The sequence below is a fragment of the Oryctolagus cuniculus genome, chromosome 1 (assembly GCF_051225735.1).
Source record: "Oryctolagus cuniculus isolate XC-2025 breed Fujian yellow rabbit chromosome 1, ASM5122573v1, whole genome shotgun sequence".
Taxonomy (NCBI): domain Eukaryota; kingdom Metazoa; phylum Chordata; class Mammalia; order Lagomorpha; family Leporidae; genus Oryctolagus; species Oryctolagus cuniculus.
The window spans coordinates 7,872,299-7,890,388 of record NC_142867.1 but is presented as its reverse complement, the minus strand read 5'-3'; the positions used below and the strand labels follow the sequence as shown (position 1 = coordinate 7,890,388).

General features: G+C 39.5%; 1 protein-coding gene across 4 annotated transcripts in view; it reads right to left on the bottom strand.

Annotated features, from left to right (window-relative positions):
• The window catches only part of LOC100344770 (steroid transmembrane transporter SLC22A24-like), a 75,100-nt gene that overhangs the window by 25,066 nt on the left and 31,944 nt on the right, over positions 1-18,090 (bottom strand). For all 4 annotated transcript variants that reach the window (XM_008274346.5, XM_008274347.5, XM_002720989.6 and 1 more), the window contains 2 exons: positions 7,404-7,527; positions 2,773-2,888 (listed from right to left, as the gene is read on the bottom strand). In XM_008274346.5, coding sequence (XP_008272568.3) covers positions 2,773-2,888; positions 7,404-7,527 — 240 coding nt within the window. The remainder of the gene's footprint in view (positions 1-2,772; positions 2,889-7,403; positions 7,528-18,090) is intronic.

Sequence of the window (18,090 nt, the reverse complement as noted above, 5' to 3'; positions counted from 1 at the left end):
GTGGGACATGGTGGACCTACGTGGAGGGCACGGGCACCCACAGCTCAGGACCCCAGCCACTGAATCAACACACCAGCGCTGGAAAGGGAGGTGAGGCAAAACCTCAGTAGCCTGAGACACGGGTGAGAAAGCGGAAGGGAGAGCTTAGAGGGAACGAAGCTTGAAGCCCCGTGGGGGAAAATTCACCAGGCTAACTAGAGGAGAGAATAAATAAATAAATAAATAAATAGGACCAGTACAGGGCCGGCGCCGCGGCTCACTAGGCTAATCCTCCACCTAGCGGCGCCGGCACACCGGGTTCTAGTCCCAGTTGGGGCGCCGGATTCTGTCCCAGTTTCCCCTCTTCCAGGCCAGCTCTCTGCTGTGGCCAGGGAGTGCAGTGGAGGATGGCCCAGGTGCTTGGGCCCTGCACCCCATGGGAGACCAGGAAAAGCACCTGGCTCCTGGCTCCTGCCATCGGATCAGTGCGGTGCACCGGCCGCAGTGCGCCGGCCGCGGCGGCCATTGGAGGGTGAACCAACGGCAAAGGAAGACCTTTCTCTCTGTCTCTCTCTCTCACTGTCCACTCTGCCTGTCAAAACAAAAATAAATTAAAAAAAATGAATAAATAGGACCAGTACAGACATAATTCTCTCTCTCCACTCACTTTACAAAGGTGAGCAGGACAAAGAGCAAGCACCTTTTTGGACATACATAAAAGCTGCCCCTGCCATCAGCCAAGCAGAAAAACCTGACTCTGGTGGGGAGAAATAACAGGAGGTTAGGAACTAGTGAATGTGTGGAGATGATAAACTAAGACTGTGAGAAAAAAAAAAAAAAGAGTGTGTGAGAGGACTCACGGAGTACCCGAGATGTGAGTACTCTCCAGAGACGCCACAATCTCAGTATCCTTGGCAACCTGGTGGGAGATTGCAGGGGAATTTGAGCTCACACTGAGGACTGAACAGATGCTTTGTGTGGTCCTTGGGACAGAGCAGACGAATATTATACCGACAGGAACCAGAGCTCAGACGCTGACTACCTTCAATTCTGCTCAGCTGTGCAGAATTACTTCCCTTTTGAAAAAAAGAGAGGGGGGAGAGAGAGAGAGAGAGAGAGAGAGAGAGAGAGAGAGAGATTTACCATGCCTAACCTGGGTATGTCACCTTTAGCACACCTTTTTCTTCTTCTTTTTTTTTTTGGACAGAAAGAGTGGACAGTGAGAGAGAAGGGGGAGAGACAGAGAGAAAGGTCTTCCTTAACCATTGGTTCACCCCCCATAGGCCGCTGTGGCCGGTGCACCGCACTGATCCGAAGCCAAGAGCCAGGTGCTTCCTCCTGGTCTCCCACATGTGTGTAGGGCCTAAGGACTTGGGCCATCCTCCACTGCATTCCCAGGCCACAAAAGAGAGCTGGACTGGAAAAGGAGCGACCGGGACAGAACTGGAGCCCCGACCAGGACTAGAACCGGGGTGCCGGCACAGCAGGCGGAGGATTAGCCTGTTGAGCCACAGCACTGGCCTGGCACACCCTTAAACCTGAAAAACCGAACAGAGCTCTCTGGCCACACCCATCACAAGCCTCTAAGAATCCATCAAAAGCAGGCAGTTCACTTAATCTAGGGTCATAGTATACTGAGAAAAACCACCACAGCGAGGAAAAATAAAAGAAGAAACCAAAGAATATCTCCACAATGCCAAGCAACAAATGCAGAAACTGAGGAAACAAGAACAAGGAAGACATTAAGACACCCCCAAATGAACATGACACCCCAATTTAAGATTAGGAAGATGATGAGATAGAAGAAATGCAAGATATGGATTTCAAAAAATTATGATAAGAACATCTAGAAGTTATCAAAAACAAATTCATAGTCACATTGAACATTAATGGCCTCAACTCTCCAGTTAAAAGACACAGACTGGCTGAATGGATTAAGGAACAAAACCCATCTATTTGCTGCTTACAAGAAACACATCTTTCCAACACAGATGTATGCAGAATGAAAGAGAAAGCTTGGAAAAATATATTCCCTTCCAATAGAAACCAAAAAAAAGCTAGTGTATCCATATTAATATCAGACTAAATAAACTTTAACACAAAAACTTTTAATGAGACAAAGAGGGGCACTATATAAAGATTAAGGGGTCAATTCAACAGGAAGATGTAAATGTTGTAAACCTATATGCACCTAATTACAGGGCACTGGTTTATTTAAAAGATATGTTAAGGGACTTAAAGGGAGATTTAGAGTGTCAATTGTTAACAACAGGAATCACTGTGCACTTACTCCCCCTCTAGGATCTCTGTCCTTAATACATTATAGAATGTGAATTAATGCTATAACTAGTACTCTAACAGTACTTAACACTTTCTGTTTCTGTGTGAGTGAAAACTGTTGAAATCTTTACTTAATATATACTGAATTGATCTTCTGTATATAAAGATAATTTAAAATGAATCTTGATGTGAATGGAAGGGGAGAGGGAGAAGGAGATGGGAGGGTTGCGGGTGGGAGGTAAGTTATGGTGGGGGAGCCACTGTAATCCAAAAGCTGTAATTTGGAAATTTATATTTATTAAATAAAAGTTAAAAAAAATTAGATAAAAAGATAAAATTTAATGAAAACACATTCCTGAATTTCCTGTCTGATATAACACATTTAGAATATATTTCTAAGTATTATGTTTGGAATATATTTTTAATAAAGAACCAAAAAAATTGACAACCTAATGAAAATGGACACAGAACAACATAAGGAATTCTTCATGACCATCACCCAGTGTAACTCACCTCAGGAAGTTCAAGTAGAAAACCCTCATACGCAGTTTGGGTGCCTGGAACACCTCAACCACGGATGGTTTGGTTGAGGCTTTGTCCATCTCCTCCTGCATGGTGGACCTCACAAACTTTGACAACAAAAACAACAAGTGTTTATGAGATAGATGTCAATGAGTGTAGTGGTGAGTCCTGGAAGATGAGATAGACCCAGAATTCACTGTACTCACGACTCTTCTATCTAGGGGGTGTGTGTGAGAGAGCATTCAGTGTCCAATCTCTTGTGTGGAGAGTTCCAAAAGGTATAGTGAGAAATGGAACTCAGATGAATTTCATAGGAATAAAGCCAGTGAAATATTGAACTCCTGAGGTACAAAAACATTGAAAAATTATTTATATTACCAAAGGAATACCATAAAAAGTAATAGTTTCATTGTTCAAGGTTTCTGTTCTTTTCATTAAGCATGGGGACCGGTCCTTCCCTTGTTCAAATTAAGAGAACTTTAGCCAGAGCAACTAGCTAACTGAAAGAAATACAAAACTATACAAACAGGAAAAATGGAGTTAAGTTTTCCCTGTTTGTTGATGACATGATTCTGTATATTAAAATCTAAAGAGTCCACCAAAATCCTATTAGAACTGATACACAAATACAATAAAGTTATAGGACATAAAATTAACATAAATCAACAGCAATTTTACAAAGCTGATGTAAAAAAATCATAAAAGAAGTCCAATTCAGTAATACTATGAAAAGTATCCTGAAAGAAATTTAACCAAGGATTTGAAAGATTTTTCACATTGAATATGATGAAACATTGATAAAAGAAATTGAAGAAGACAAATTAAGTGGGACTTCTCATATTCATGGACGTGAAGAATTAATACTCCTGTTATCAAAATATCCATAATGGCCGGCACCGCAACTCACTAGGCTAATCCTCTGCCTGCAGTGCCGGTACTCCGGGTTCTAGTCCCAGTTGGGATGCCGGTTCTGTCCCAGTTGCTCCTCTTCCAGTCCAGCTCTCTGCTGTGGAGGATGGCCCAGGGGCTTGGGCCCTGCACCTGCATGGGAGACCAGGAGGAAGCACACAGCTCCTGGCTTCAGAATGGTGCAGTGCGCCGGCCATAGTGGCCATTTGTGGAGTGAACTACCGGAAGGAAAACCTTTCTCTCTGTCTCTCTCTCTCACTGCCTAACTCTGCCTGTCAAAAATAAATCCATAATACCTAATGTGATTACAGCTTTAAAACAATTCCCACCAAAATTCCATGGTGTTCTCTGGAGAACAACAACAACAATGCTAGAGTTCATATGGAAGCAGAAAAGTTCTGGAATAGCCAAGCAATTTCGAGAAACAAGGAACAAAGCTTAAGGCATCACAATTTCTGATTTCATGAGATAATACAAAGCTAAAGTAAAATGGCATAAGATGGACTTATAGGCCATGGAATAGAATCAAGATCACGATTATGAATGCATGCATTAATAGCAAGTTGATTCTGCAAAATACACAAAAAGCAACGCAATGAGTGGCCTTTTTCTGAAAACTATATCCTCTTCATCATTTGGTTCCAAGAAATACTTGTCTAAGAATGATAGACAGGAAGCCTCCCATCATGAATGGAAGGCAGAGTTAAAGGCAGTAAAAAAAAAAAGCAAGGGAAATGTTGATACACTGTGAACTGGGCTTAAGCATGGCAAACTTTATGAATGCCAAAAGGCTTCAAAAATCAGCTTAGAATTTATCCCTGAACTAAAAATGTGACTTACTATGTCAGAAAAAGTGGGTCCACTGGCACTAAATTAAACTTACATAGGAGAAATAAGTTTTGTTGTTCTGTTGTACAGTTGGGATTATCGATAACGATAATACATTACATAAAGGTGCTTCAAACACCTTGTGGAAAAAGTAAAGATAAATTATTTGATGCAAAAAACATTTGGAAATCCATGCATAGTTTTTTTTCACAATACACATTTTTCTATGAGCTTTTTGAAGACCTTTGATATGAATGAATTTGAAATATTTTGTACTCAAATAACCTTACTTAAATTCCATTTTCCATCAAATTTTGGAAGTTCCCTCATGTATTCCCCCCAAAAAGATAAAGGCAAAGGTGAAGAATTTTTATGTCCATATTACAAATTAATGATAAAAATTTGAGGAAATAGATAAGCTCATGGTGATTTCAGCAATATATAATGTATAATGTATTTAAACTTCTTATGGTACCCCAATGATATGTGCGGTTATGCATAAAGTTAAAAAATGAAATTAGCACTTCTATTCCATGGGGGTTTCTAAAATTTAACCAAAGAATCATATGCCATCATGAAAGGTATATAAAATCAGAAGAATGCAATTATTGTCTTGTAAAATGATACTAGATTATAGGTACCACAATGAGAATTTAGAACTAGATGGTTCAATGAATATTCCAAATCTGGTGCTCACTGGAGTATGCTATTGTGATTCAACTATTAAAAATTTCACTATGATGAACAGGATGGATTAGTGGTGCAGTAGATATACTGGCATATGTATGACCTAGGATTTTTTGAAAATTTCAAGAAAAATAATAACTAATAGGACGTTAGCACTGGATGGCTATAGCAAGGGACCATCAATGCAAAAGAGTAGACTCTGATAACAAGGTTGGAATAGATGTTTACAGTAATGGTTAAGATGCCTGTGTCCCACATCAGTGTACCTGGGTATGATTCCTAGCACTGGATCATTCTCCTGTATTCAGCTTTCTGTTAATGCAGATCCCAGAGGGTCAGTGTTGATTGATAACGTAATTGGGTTCCTGAAGCACACTTAGTAGACCTGGATTGCTTTGTGGACTCCTAGTTTCATGGTCATCCCAGCCCAGGCTCTTGCAGGCATTTGGAGAACGTAAAAACAGATAAAAGCTCTCCGTGGGCTATTTCTGGCTCGCTCACTCTCGCTCACTCACTCTCTCTCTCTCTCTCGAAAAATATCACAAGGTTTACATATTGTAAAATCAGACAAGGAGATTTTCTATCACGTGAAAATGGGGTGGGCAGCTTTGAATCACCACTTCTATACTACTTTCTGGTATTTATACTTCTGTGTAATCCTCTCTTCTCAAGAGACGTTCGCTTCTAATAAACAGAATAGAGCAAGAATCATGGTCTGCTACATCTATGGGTAGATTATAAAAGACTGTGACTTCTGCCATACTGGGTTCCCTCTCCAGCTACATACTTTATCTAAGCACTGCCATATTGGAGAGATCCATATGACCATAAAGGAGTCCTCAGTTCAACCATCTGAGAGGAACTTCACCCTTCCAACAACCATGTGAGTAAACTAGCAAGTAGATCCTTCCCCAGTGAAGACTTGGATAATATCATAGCTGTAACAGCTGTCTTGATTGCAAACTGTGAGAGACTGTTAATAACGGACCAAGGTAAACCCTTCCTAGATTCTTTAAAGACCCTATATTTTGAGGTCATTTGATTCATGCAATAGAGTACTCTATCTAGTGTTGGCACAGGGAGTGGAGTAGAGCTACTAGAAATAGCTAAAAATTTGCAAATGGATTTGGAATTAGAAAATACATGAAGGCTAGGAGGATTCTTCTGGATTATGATAGAGAATTCATTTAGGAAGTAACTTCAAAACATAAGTGGAAAATGCAATTGGCCGGCACCATGGCTCAATAGGCTAATCCTCCGCCTTGTGGCCCTGGCACACCGGGTTCTAGTCCTGGTCGGGGCTCCGGATTCTGTCCCGGTTGCCCCTCTTCCAGGACAGCTCTCTGCTGTGGCCAGGGAGTACAGTGGAGGATGGCCCAAGTCCTTGGGCCCTGCACCTGCATGGGAGACCAGAAGCACCTGGCTCCTGCCTTCAGATCAGTGTGGTGCGCCAGCCGCAGCGGCCATTGGAGGGTGAACCAATGGCAAAGGAAGACCTTTCTCTCTGTCTCTCTCTGTCTCACTGTCCACTCTGCCTGTCAAAAAAATGCAATTAATAAATTTGTCGGTGCAAGAAGTTTGAAATCTATGCTTAGTTTTTTTATGGTAGGCATATCTATGAAATTTTTGAAAACCATTCTATTGCCTTGAATGATTCTAGCAGAAATTTGTGTATTGAGCAAGCTCCTTCTGAAGGTATAGAGTAAGTGATAAACATGTAAGAGAAAACACAAATAAAATACAAAAATTCTGTAGTTACACAACTACACACTTAGGTAGTCTCATCCACATTTGGGCATCATTTAAATGTTATAATTATAGACTTTGAAAATAAGCTATAAGGATATTAGTTTTTCTTGGACATTTGGCAAGTGGCAATTTATTTATCATATAAGGGAAATGGAGTCATAGACTCAGAGGCCAGAAACATTGTGTTTTCTTTGATCAATATTTTATTCTATGAGACATTGTTTTCCTTTGTGGTTGAATGGGGTTTTATCAGTTGCACAGCTACCAATCAGTTCCTGTGATGTTTGCAATGCCTTTCTTTATCATTTTTAACAGCTAACTCATAATCCTTTCCTAGCCCATTAAGCTATAGTGAGTGCTTTTGTGTCCTCCAAAAAATACAACCCAGATTAGGGTGATTGTGAGTTCAGGGCATTTTATCCCAGTGACTAGCTCCCCTTTCCAGTCACCTCAAGGGTCAGGATCTCTCCAGCACTCTTTTTTCCATTGATGTGTGCAACCCTTCTAAGTGCCTTGGTGCCCTCAACTAGATGATTGGTGGTAATTAGCCACCGAGCAGACTCCACCAGCCTCCTGTTGAAAGAACACAGCAAAGAATCAGTTAGCACTCAATTGCTTAATTGTCACTTAACATTAACTTGAGGTTCCTTTTCCTTTCCATAAAGTACTAACATAAATTCTAGCAGTGTACCTTAATCGATGTACCTCCCCCACTGTACTGGTCTTCCTAAGGATAGGGGCCCAAGCACTGGGACATGTTCTGCTACTTGCCCAGTGCATTAGCAGGGAGTTGGATTGGAAGTGGAGTACCTGGACTTGAACTGATAATCATGTGAATTTCTGGTTTTGCAGGCAGTGGCTTATCCCACTGCACAACAGTGCTGGCAACAGAATCAACTTTTCAACATATGATATGCTTTATTTTCATTAATTTCAAGGAAATGTTTAAGTTTCCTATTCCTTTCTCCAGTAAACATTGTTCGTGGTTAATTCATGCCATTTCTATTCCATTTAGTTGTATAATTTCTTCAGCTTCTTTTTTTTAAAACTTTTATTTAATAAATACAAATTTCCAAAGTAAAACTTTTGAATTATAGTGGCTTTTCCTCCCATAACCTCCCTCCCACCAGCAACCATCCCATCTCCCACTCCGTCTCCCATCCCATTCTTCATCAAGATTTATTTTCAATTATCTTTATATACAGAAGAACAATTTAGTATATACTAAGTAAAGATTTCAACAGACTTTACCCACACAGGCACACAAAGTATACAGTACTGTTTGAGGAATAGTTTTACCATTAATTTGCATAGTACAACACCTTAAGGACAGAGGTCCTACACGGGGAGGAGGTGCACAGTGACTTCCGTTGTCAATTTAACAATTGACACTCTTAAAGAACAGGTCTTCAAAGAAGGAGGTACCTTTCTCTGAAGGGAGGAGAGAACCTCCACTTTTACTATGACCTTGTTTAAACAAGATAGGAGTTGGAGAACTCAGAGGGCTTCCATAGCCTTGGAAACTCATGACTGGAGCATAGGGAGACTACTGATGCCATAGACAGGAGTGTCAATTGGTAAAGTCAACAACAGGAGTCACTGTGCACTTACTCCTCATGTAGGATCTCTGTCCTTAATGTGCTGTGCATTGAGATTTAATGCTATAACGAGTACTCAAACAGTATATTTCACTTTGTGTTTCTATGGGGGTGCAAACTGTTGAAATCTTTACTTAATGCACACTAAACTGATCTTCTGTAAAAAAAAAAAAAAGAAAGAAAAAGAAATTATCAATTCCCAACTTGACTCTCACTGGGATTAAACATGACAATAGGTCTGATCTGATTTCATCATCATTTAAAAAAAATCATCTATTATTTTTCACTTTATGTTTCTGTGTGGGAGCAAACTGTTGAAATCCTTACTTAATGTATACTAAGCTGATCTTCTGTATATTAAGATAATCGAAAATGAATCTTGATGTGAATGGAAGGGGAGAGGGAGTGGGAAAGGGGAGGGTTGTGGGTGGGAGGGACGGTATGGGGGGGATGCCATTGTAATCCATAAATCGTACTTTGGAAATTTATATTCATTAAATAAAAGTTAAAAAAAGAAAAAAAAACAATTGACACTCTTATTTATGGCTTCAGTAATCACCCGAGGCCCTTGTCATGAGCTACCAAGGCTATGGAAGCCTCTTGAGTTCACCAGCTCCGATCTTATTTAGACAGAGCCATAGTCAAAATTGAAGTTCTCTCCTCCCTTCAGAGAAAGGTACCTCCTTCTTTGATGGCCCGTTCTTTCTGCTGGGATCTCACTCACAGAGATCTTTCATTTAGGCCATTTTCCTTTTGCCACAGTGTCTTTGCTTTCCATGCCTGCAAAACTCTCATGGGCTTTTTAGTCAGAGCCAAATGCCTTAGGGTCTCATTCTGAGGCCCTAGTGTCTTCAGCTTCTTTTGTGTTGATTTACAATTCTAGTGGTTATCAGTCAGAAAATATACATGATATGATTTTGATTTGTTAAAAATTCTTAAGAGTCATTTTGTAGTCCATAGTCTATTCAAGGAGTGTTGCACAAGCTGATGAAAAGAATGTGGGTTCTGCAGTTGTAGAATAGAATATTCTTTAAATATTATTAGGTCAATTTGGTCAATAGTTTGTATAAGTTCTGTGGTTTCTGTGTTGATTTTTTGTCTGGATGATCTGTCCATTGATCAAAGTGTGGATTAAAGTCCAACAATATCAATGTATTAGAGCTTACATCTCCCTTTAGTAACAATAACATTTGTTCCATTAAACTAAGTGCTCTGGCATAGTTGCATTTACATTTACAACAACAACATCTTGTTGGCTTGTTCCCTTGATCATCATATAGTGACCTTCTTTTTCTAATTTACAGTTTCTGTCTTAAAGTTTATTTTGCCTCATACAAGCATAGCTACTCCTACTTCTTTTGGTTTGTGTTTGCATGGAACATCTTTTTCTTTACTTTCAGTGTATGTGTGCATTTACTTGTAAAGAGACTTTCTTGGGGGAGGTTTGTTGTTAAGTCATTCAAAAATTCATTCAGAGAACCTGTATATTTTAATTGAAGATTTAGTTCTTTTACATTTAAGGATATTATTGATAATTAAGGATTTTTTCTGGCCCTATTCCTTTAAAGTTTCTTTTGTTTGCTTCAAATATACTTAGATCTTTTTCTGGTAGGTTTTATAGTATCCAACACTGTCAGGACAGATGTAACCTTTCTTTATTCTGTATGTAATTTATCCTTAATTATTATTTTTAAGGCTGGACAGTTAGTAATGAATTTCTTCAGTGTTGATTTGTCTTAGAAATATTTTAACTATCCTTTATTTATTAAAGATTACTTTGTTGAATAAAGTATTATAGATTGGGAAGTTTCTCTTCTGGTCTTGTACTGTGTCTCTCCTTGCCTGTATTTCTGATGAATAATAAGCAACCTAATGGAAGTTCATTTTAGAGTTCTCTCTTTCTTAAAAAATTATTAATATGAAGAAAATAGATTTCAGGGGCCAGCACTGTGCAACAGTGGGTTAACACCCTGTACTGAAGCACCGGCATCCCATATGGGCTCCGGTTCGAGACCTGGCTGCTCCTCTTCTGATCCAGCTGTATGCTATGGCCTGGGATAGCAGTAGAAGGTGCCCAAGTCCTTGGGCCCCTTACATGCATGGGAGACCCGTAGGAAACTCCTGGCTCCTGGCTTCAGATTGGCGCAGCTCTGGCCATTGCAGTCACATGGGGAGTAAACCAGCTGATGGAAGACTTCTCTCTCTGTCTCTATCTCTCTCTGTAACTCTGAAATAAGCCAGTCCTAAAGGGACAATACCATATGTTCTACCTGATCTATGACAACTAATAGAGCACCTGAAAGGAAATCCGTAGAAATGAAGTTGATGCTTTGAGCAGCCATGACTTAAATAGCCTTTGTCTTGATTTTCAAGGAACAGGTAAGAAGCCATTCTTTTCAACAGCATCTTGGCTTTCCATGCCTGAAATGCTCTCATTGGCTTTTAGCCAGATACAAATGCCTTAAGGGCTGATTCTGAGGCCAGAGTGCTGTTTAGGGCTTTTGTCATTCTATGAGTCTGCTGTGTGTCCTGCTTCCCATGTTGGATCATTCTCTCCTTTTCAGTTCTATGAAATTATTATTAGCAGACACTTGGTCTTATTTATGTGATCCCTTTGACACTTAATCCTATCTTTATGATCAGTTATGCACTTAAAATTATCACTTTAACTAGTAATATGGCATTGGTAACTGTCAACTTAATGGGATTTGGAGTCCCATGGCAATATTTTATCTTTACCCTGAGGGGTAAGTCTGAGGGAAGGTGTGTCAAATGGTGCCTCTCCTCTCTCTTTGGTTCCCATTCTTATTTTTTAACAGGGATCACTTTTAAAATGGATTTAAATACCTAAGAATAACTCTATGTTAAGTAAAGAGTTTAACCAGTGGTATTACATAGAAAAAGAAAAAAGTAAAAAGATAAAAGGGTATCTGTTCCTCAACAGTCAGTACAAGGGCTCATCAAGTCACTGCTTCTCATAGTGTCAATTTCACTTCTACAGGTTCCTTTTTAGGTGATCAGTTAGTTATAACAAATAAGGGAGAACATATGATATTTATCCTTTTGGAACTGGCAAATTTCACTCAGTATGAAGTTTCCCAGATTCCTCCACTTTGTTGCAAATGACCAGATTTCACTTTTTTTAACAATGTGTAGTATCCCGGAGTACATACCCCAAAATCTCTATAAACCAGTCTTCAGCTGTTGGGCATTTAGGTCTTTTTCAATTTTTTAAAGAAAAATTTTATTTAATAAATATAAATTTCAAAATTACAACTTAGGTATTCTAGCAGCTTTTGCCCCCATAATCACCCTCCCACCCACAAACCATCCCATCTCTTTGTCCCTTTCCCATTCCAAATTCATAAAGATTCATTTTTAATTATCTATATACAAATCAACTTAGTATGTACTAAGATTTCAACAGACTGCACCCAGACACACAAAGTATAGAGTACTGTTTGAGTAGTAGTTTTACCATTAATTTGCATAGTACAACATATTAAGGACAGAGGTCCTACATGGGGACCAGGTGCACAGTGACTCCCATTGTTGATATAACAAGTGAAAGTCTTATTTATGGTGTCACTAATCACCCGAGGCTTTGTCATGAGCTGCCAAAGCTATGGAAGCCACTTGAGTTCTCCAACTCCAATCTTATTTAGTCAAAATTGAAGTTCTCTCCTCCCTTCAGAGAAAGGTACCTCCTTCTTTGATGGACCATTCTTTCCACTGGGATCTCATTCACAAAGATCTTTCATTTAGGCCATTTTTTGTGAGTCTTGGCTTTCCATGCCTGCAAAACTCTCATGGACTTTTTAGCGAGATCCGAATGCCTTAAGGGCTGAATCTGAGGCCAGAGTGCTATTAAGGGTATCTGCCATTCTGTGAGTCTGCAGTGTATCCTGCTTTCCAGGTTGGGTTGTTCTCTCCTTTTTAATTCTATAGGTTGTTTTAGTGGACACCAGTCTTAGTTATGTGATCGCTTTGACAGTTAATCCTATCTTTATGTTCAATTGTGAACCTAAACTGATCATTTTAACAAATAGAATGGCATTGGTAACTGTCAACTTAATGGGATTTGGAGTCCCATGCACGTTTCTAGTTCTACCATTAGGGGTAATTCTGAGTAAGCATGTGCCAAACTGTAGAACACATTTGGCTATTATTGCCACTCTTGTTTTTAACAGGGATCAATTTTCAGTTAACTTTAAACACCTAAGAATAATCGTGTGTTAATTAAAGACTTCAACCAATGGTTTTAAGTGGAAAAAGAAAATACTAAAAAGAATAAAATAGTAAGCTGTTCCTCGACAATCAGGACAAGGGCTGATCAAATATTGTTTATCATAGTGTCAGAGTGCCCATCAACAGTAGACTGAATAAAGAAATTATGGGAAATGTACTCTATAGAATACGATACAGCAGTAAAAAACAATGAAATCTGGTCATTTGCAACAAAATGCAGGAATCTGGAAAACATAATGCTGAGTGAAATAAGTCAATCCAAAGGGACAAATATCATGTTCTCCATGATCGGTGACAACTAACCAAGCACCAAAAAGGAAACCTGTTGAAGTGAAATGGACACCATGAGAAACAATGACTTGATCAGCCCTTTCCTGACTATCAATGAACAACTTACTACATTATCCCTTTTAGTATTCTTTTGTTCTACTTAATACTATTGATTGAACTCTTTAATTAACACACAATTGGGGCAGAGCCAAGATGGCGGAATAGTGAGGGCGCGCACCGATAGTCCGGGAAAATTTAGTTTAATAAAAGGGGAGTTACGGTAGCCGCAGAAAAAAGAACCAGGAAAAAATTGCACGGGAATCGTGAATCGGAGGACCTACTGGGAGAACAAGGTCGCCCACCGCGTGGAAGCCAAGTCGCGGGACCGAGCCGCAGAAGCCCCAGTGCTCCAAGGGGAGTACATGCCACACAGACAACAGCGGGGAGACTTGGGACGCTCAGGGCTCCGAGTCCACACATCGGCGCTGGAAGGGGAGGTGAGCTCAATAACCCGAGACATTGGTGGGGAAACGGGGGTCAGAATCTAGAGGGGGGCCGGAAAGTGCAGCAAACTCACTACCGGAAAGAAGGAAAAAAAAAGCTTCGGGGTTTCTCTTCCCCCTAACCTTGCAAAGGTTACAAGGCTGTGAGGCTAGAAGAATTCCCAAGAGACAAAGAGCAGGCCTGCTCTCTGGATTTACATATCAATGGGGGAGAGCTAAGGAACTGAGCCACTACAATTCAGTAGCCTAGGCAACCAAGTGGGAGTCCAGAGGAGCCAAAGACTGGAAGCTAAATACCATCAATTCTGCACAGCCGTGCCCTGCGGTGTTACTTACCCCCTGAATAAATAAAATAAATAAATAAATAAAAAGAGAGAGATTTACCACGCATAACCTGAGGGTGTCACCTTTGCACACCCTTAACCTGGAAGAACCAGGCAGAGCTCTCAGGCCACACCCATCTCAAGCCTCCAAGGCTCCTCCAACAGCAGGCAGTCCACTTAACACGGACACAGTATAAAAAAAAAAAAAAAAAAGGAAAAAAAAAACGCACAGTGACGCAAGAAGAATTAACTATGCCGAGTAACAAACACAGAAATAGAGGGAGCAAGATCAACGATGACACTATGATGCCTCCAAATAAGCAAAACACCCCAAGCCAAGAGTATGAAGATGATGAGATAGAAGAAATGCAAGATACGGATTTCAAAAAATTTATGATAAGAACATTTAGAAGTTTTCAAAAGCAAATCCTTGAACTACAGAAATCCTTAATGGACAAGATTGAAAATCTCTCTCGTGAAAACGAAATTTTAAGGAAGAGTCAAAATGAAACTCAGAAACTAGTAGAACAGGAAAGTGTTATAGTGAAGAGAAATCAAAATGAAATGAAGAGCTCAATAGATCAAATGACAAACACATTAGAAAGCCTTAAAAACAGAATGGGTGAAGCAGAAGAGAGAATATCGGACTTAGAAGATAGAGCACAGGAAAACATACAGTCAAACCAAAGAAAAGAAGAGGAAATTAGAAACCTAAAAAATATTGTTGGGAATCTACAGGATACTATTAAAAAAACCAACATTCGAGTTCTAGGAGTTCCTGAAGGCATGGAGAGAGAGAAAGGATTGGAAGGCCTTTTTAGTGAGATACTAGCAGAGAACTTTCCAGGTTTGGAGAAGGACAGAGATATCCTAGTACAGGAAGCTCATAGAACCCCCAATAAACATGACCAAAAGAGATCCTCACCACGACACATGGTAATTAAACTTACCACAGTGAAACATAAAGAAAAGATCCTAAAATGTGCAAGAGAGAAACGTCAGATTACTCTCAGAGGATCTCCAATCAGACTCACAGCTGACTTCTCATCAGAAACCCTACAAGCTAGGAGGGAATGGCGAGACATAGCACAGGTGCTAAGAGAGAAAAATTGCCAGCCCAGAATATTATATCCTGCCAAGCTCTCATTTGTGAATGAAGGTGAAATAAAGACCTTTCATAGCAAACAGAAATTGAAAGACTTTGTGGCCACTCGTCCGGCCCTGCAAAAGATACTTAAAGATGTGCTACACTCAGAAACACAGAAACACGGCCATCAATATGAAAGAAGGGAAAGGAAGAACACCTACCAGTAAAAGAGCATGGGAAGCTCAAAGCATATACTAGAAAATATTTCCGGGAAAATGGCAGGGCAAAGTCACTACGTATCAATAGTCACATTGAACATTAATGGTCTGAATTCTTCAGTTAAAAGACACCGTTTGGCTGACTGGCTCACAGAACACAACCCAACTATTTGTTGCCTACAAGAAACACATCTCTCTAACAAAGAGGCATGCAGACTGAAAGTGAAAGGTTGGAAAAAGATATTCCATGCCAACAGAAACCAAAAAAAAGCAGGTGTAGCCATATTAATATCAGACAAAATAAACTTTAATACAAAAACTGTTAAGAGAGACAAAGAGGGACACTATATAATGATTAAGGGTTCAATTCAACAGGAAGATGTAACTATTATAAATGTATATGCACCTAATTACAGGGCACTGGTCTATTTAAAAGATATGTTAAGGGACTTAAAGGGAGATTTAGATTCCAATACAATAGTACTGGGGGACTTCAATACTCCACTCTCAGAAATAGACAGATCATCCGGACAGAAGATCAACAAGGAAACAGCAGATTTAATTGACACTATTGCCCAAATGGATCTAACAGATATCTACAGAACTTTCAACCCTACATCTACAGACTTCACATTCTTCTCAGCAGCGCATGGAACCTTCTCTAGGATTGACCACATACTAGGCCATAAAGCAAGTCTCAGCAAATTTAAAAGAATTAGAATCATACCATGCAGCTTCTCAGACCACAGCGGGATGAAGTTGGAAATTAGCAACTCAGGAAACCCCAGAAAGTATGCAAACACATGGAGACTGAACAACATGCTCCTGAATGAACACTGGGTCATTCAAGAAATCAAAAGAGAAATCAAAAACTTTCTGGAAGTAAATGAAGACAACAACACAACATATCAAAACTTATGGGATACAGCAAAAGCAGTATTGAGAGGAAAATTTATAGCAATAGGTGCCTATACCAAGAAATTGGAAAGGTACCAAATAAATGAGCTTTCAGCGCACCTCAAGGACCTAGAAAAACTGCAGCAAACCAAACCCAAATCTAGTAGGAGAAGAGAAATAATTAAAACCAGAGAAGAAATTAACAGGATTGATTCAAGAAAAACATTACAAAAAATCAGCCAAGCGAGAAGCTGGTTTTTTGAAAAAATAAACAAAATTGACACCCCATTGGCCCAACTAACTAAAAAAATAAGAGAAAAGACCCAAATCAATAAAATCAGAGATGAAAAAGGAAACGTAACAACAGACACCACAGAAATAAAAAGAATATTAAGAAATGACTACAAGGACTTGTATGCCAGCAAACAGGAAAACCTATCAGAAATGGATAGATTCCTGGACACATGCAATCTACCAAAATTGAACCATGAAGACATCGAAAACATAAATAGACCCATAACTGAAACAGAAATTGAAACAGTAATAAAGGCCCTCCCAACAAAGAAAAGCCCAGGACCAGATGGATTCACTGCTGAATTCTACCAGACATTTAAAGAAGAACTAATCCCATTTCTTCTCAAACTATTCAGAACAATCGAAAAAGAGGGAATCCTCCCAAATTCTTTCTATGAAGCCAGCATCACCTTAATCCCTAAGCCAGAGAAAGATGCAGCACTGAAAGGAAATTACAGACCAATATCCCTGATGAACATAGACGCAAAAATCCTCAATAAAATTCTGGCCAATAGAATACAACAACACATCAGGAAAATCATCCACCCAGACCAAGTGGGATTCATCCCTGGTATGCAGGGATGGTTCAACATTCGCAAATCAATCAATGTGATTCACCACATTAACAGACTGCAGAAGAAAAACCATATGATTATCTCAATTGATGCAGAGAAAGCATTTGATAAAATTCAACACCCTTTCATGATGAAAACTCTAAGCAAATTGGGTATAGAAGGAACATTCCTCAATATAATCAAAGCAATTTATAAAAAACCCACAGCCAGCATCCTATTGAATGGGGAAAAGTTGGAAGCATTTCCACTGAAATCTGGCACCAGGCAGGGATGCCCACTCTCACCACTGCTATTTAACATAGTTCTGGAAGTTTTAGCCAGAGCCATCAGACAAGAAAAAGAAATCAAAGGAATACAAATCAAGAAGGAAGAAGTCAAACTATCCCTCTTTGCAGACGATATGATTCTGTACTTAGAGGATCCAAAGAACTCTACTAAGAGACTATTGGAACTCATAGAGGAGTTTGGCAAAGTGGCAGGATATAAAATCAATGCACAAAAATCAACAGCCTTTGTATACACAAGCAATGCCATGACTGAGAAAGAGCTGCTAAGATCAATCCCATTCACAATAGCTACAAAAACAATCAGATACCTTGGAATAAACTTAACCAAGGACGTTAAAGATCTCTATGATGAAAACTACAAAACCTTAAAGAAAGAAATAGAAGAGGATACCAAGAAATGGAAAAATCTTCCATGCTCATGGATTGGAAGAATCAACATCATCAAAATGTCCATTCTCCCAAAAGCAATTTATAGATTCAATGCAATCCCAATCAAGATACCAAAGACATTCTTCGCAGATCTAGAAAAAATGATGCTGAAATTCATATGGAGGCACAAGAGACCTCGAATAGCTAAAGCAATCTTGTACAACAAAAACAAAGCCGGAGGCATCACAATACCAGACTTCAGGACATACTACAGGGCAGTTGTAATCAAAACAGCATGGTACTGGTACAGAAACAGATGGATAGACCAATGGAACAGAATTGAAACACCAGAAAGCAATCCAAACATCTACAGCCAACTTATATTTGATCAAGGATCTAAAACTAATTCCTGGAGCAAGGACAGTCTATTCAATAAATGGTGCTGGGAAAACTGGATTTCCACGTGC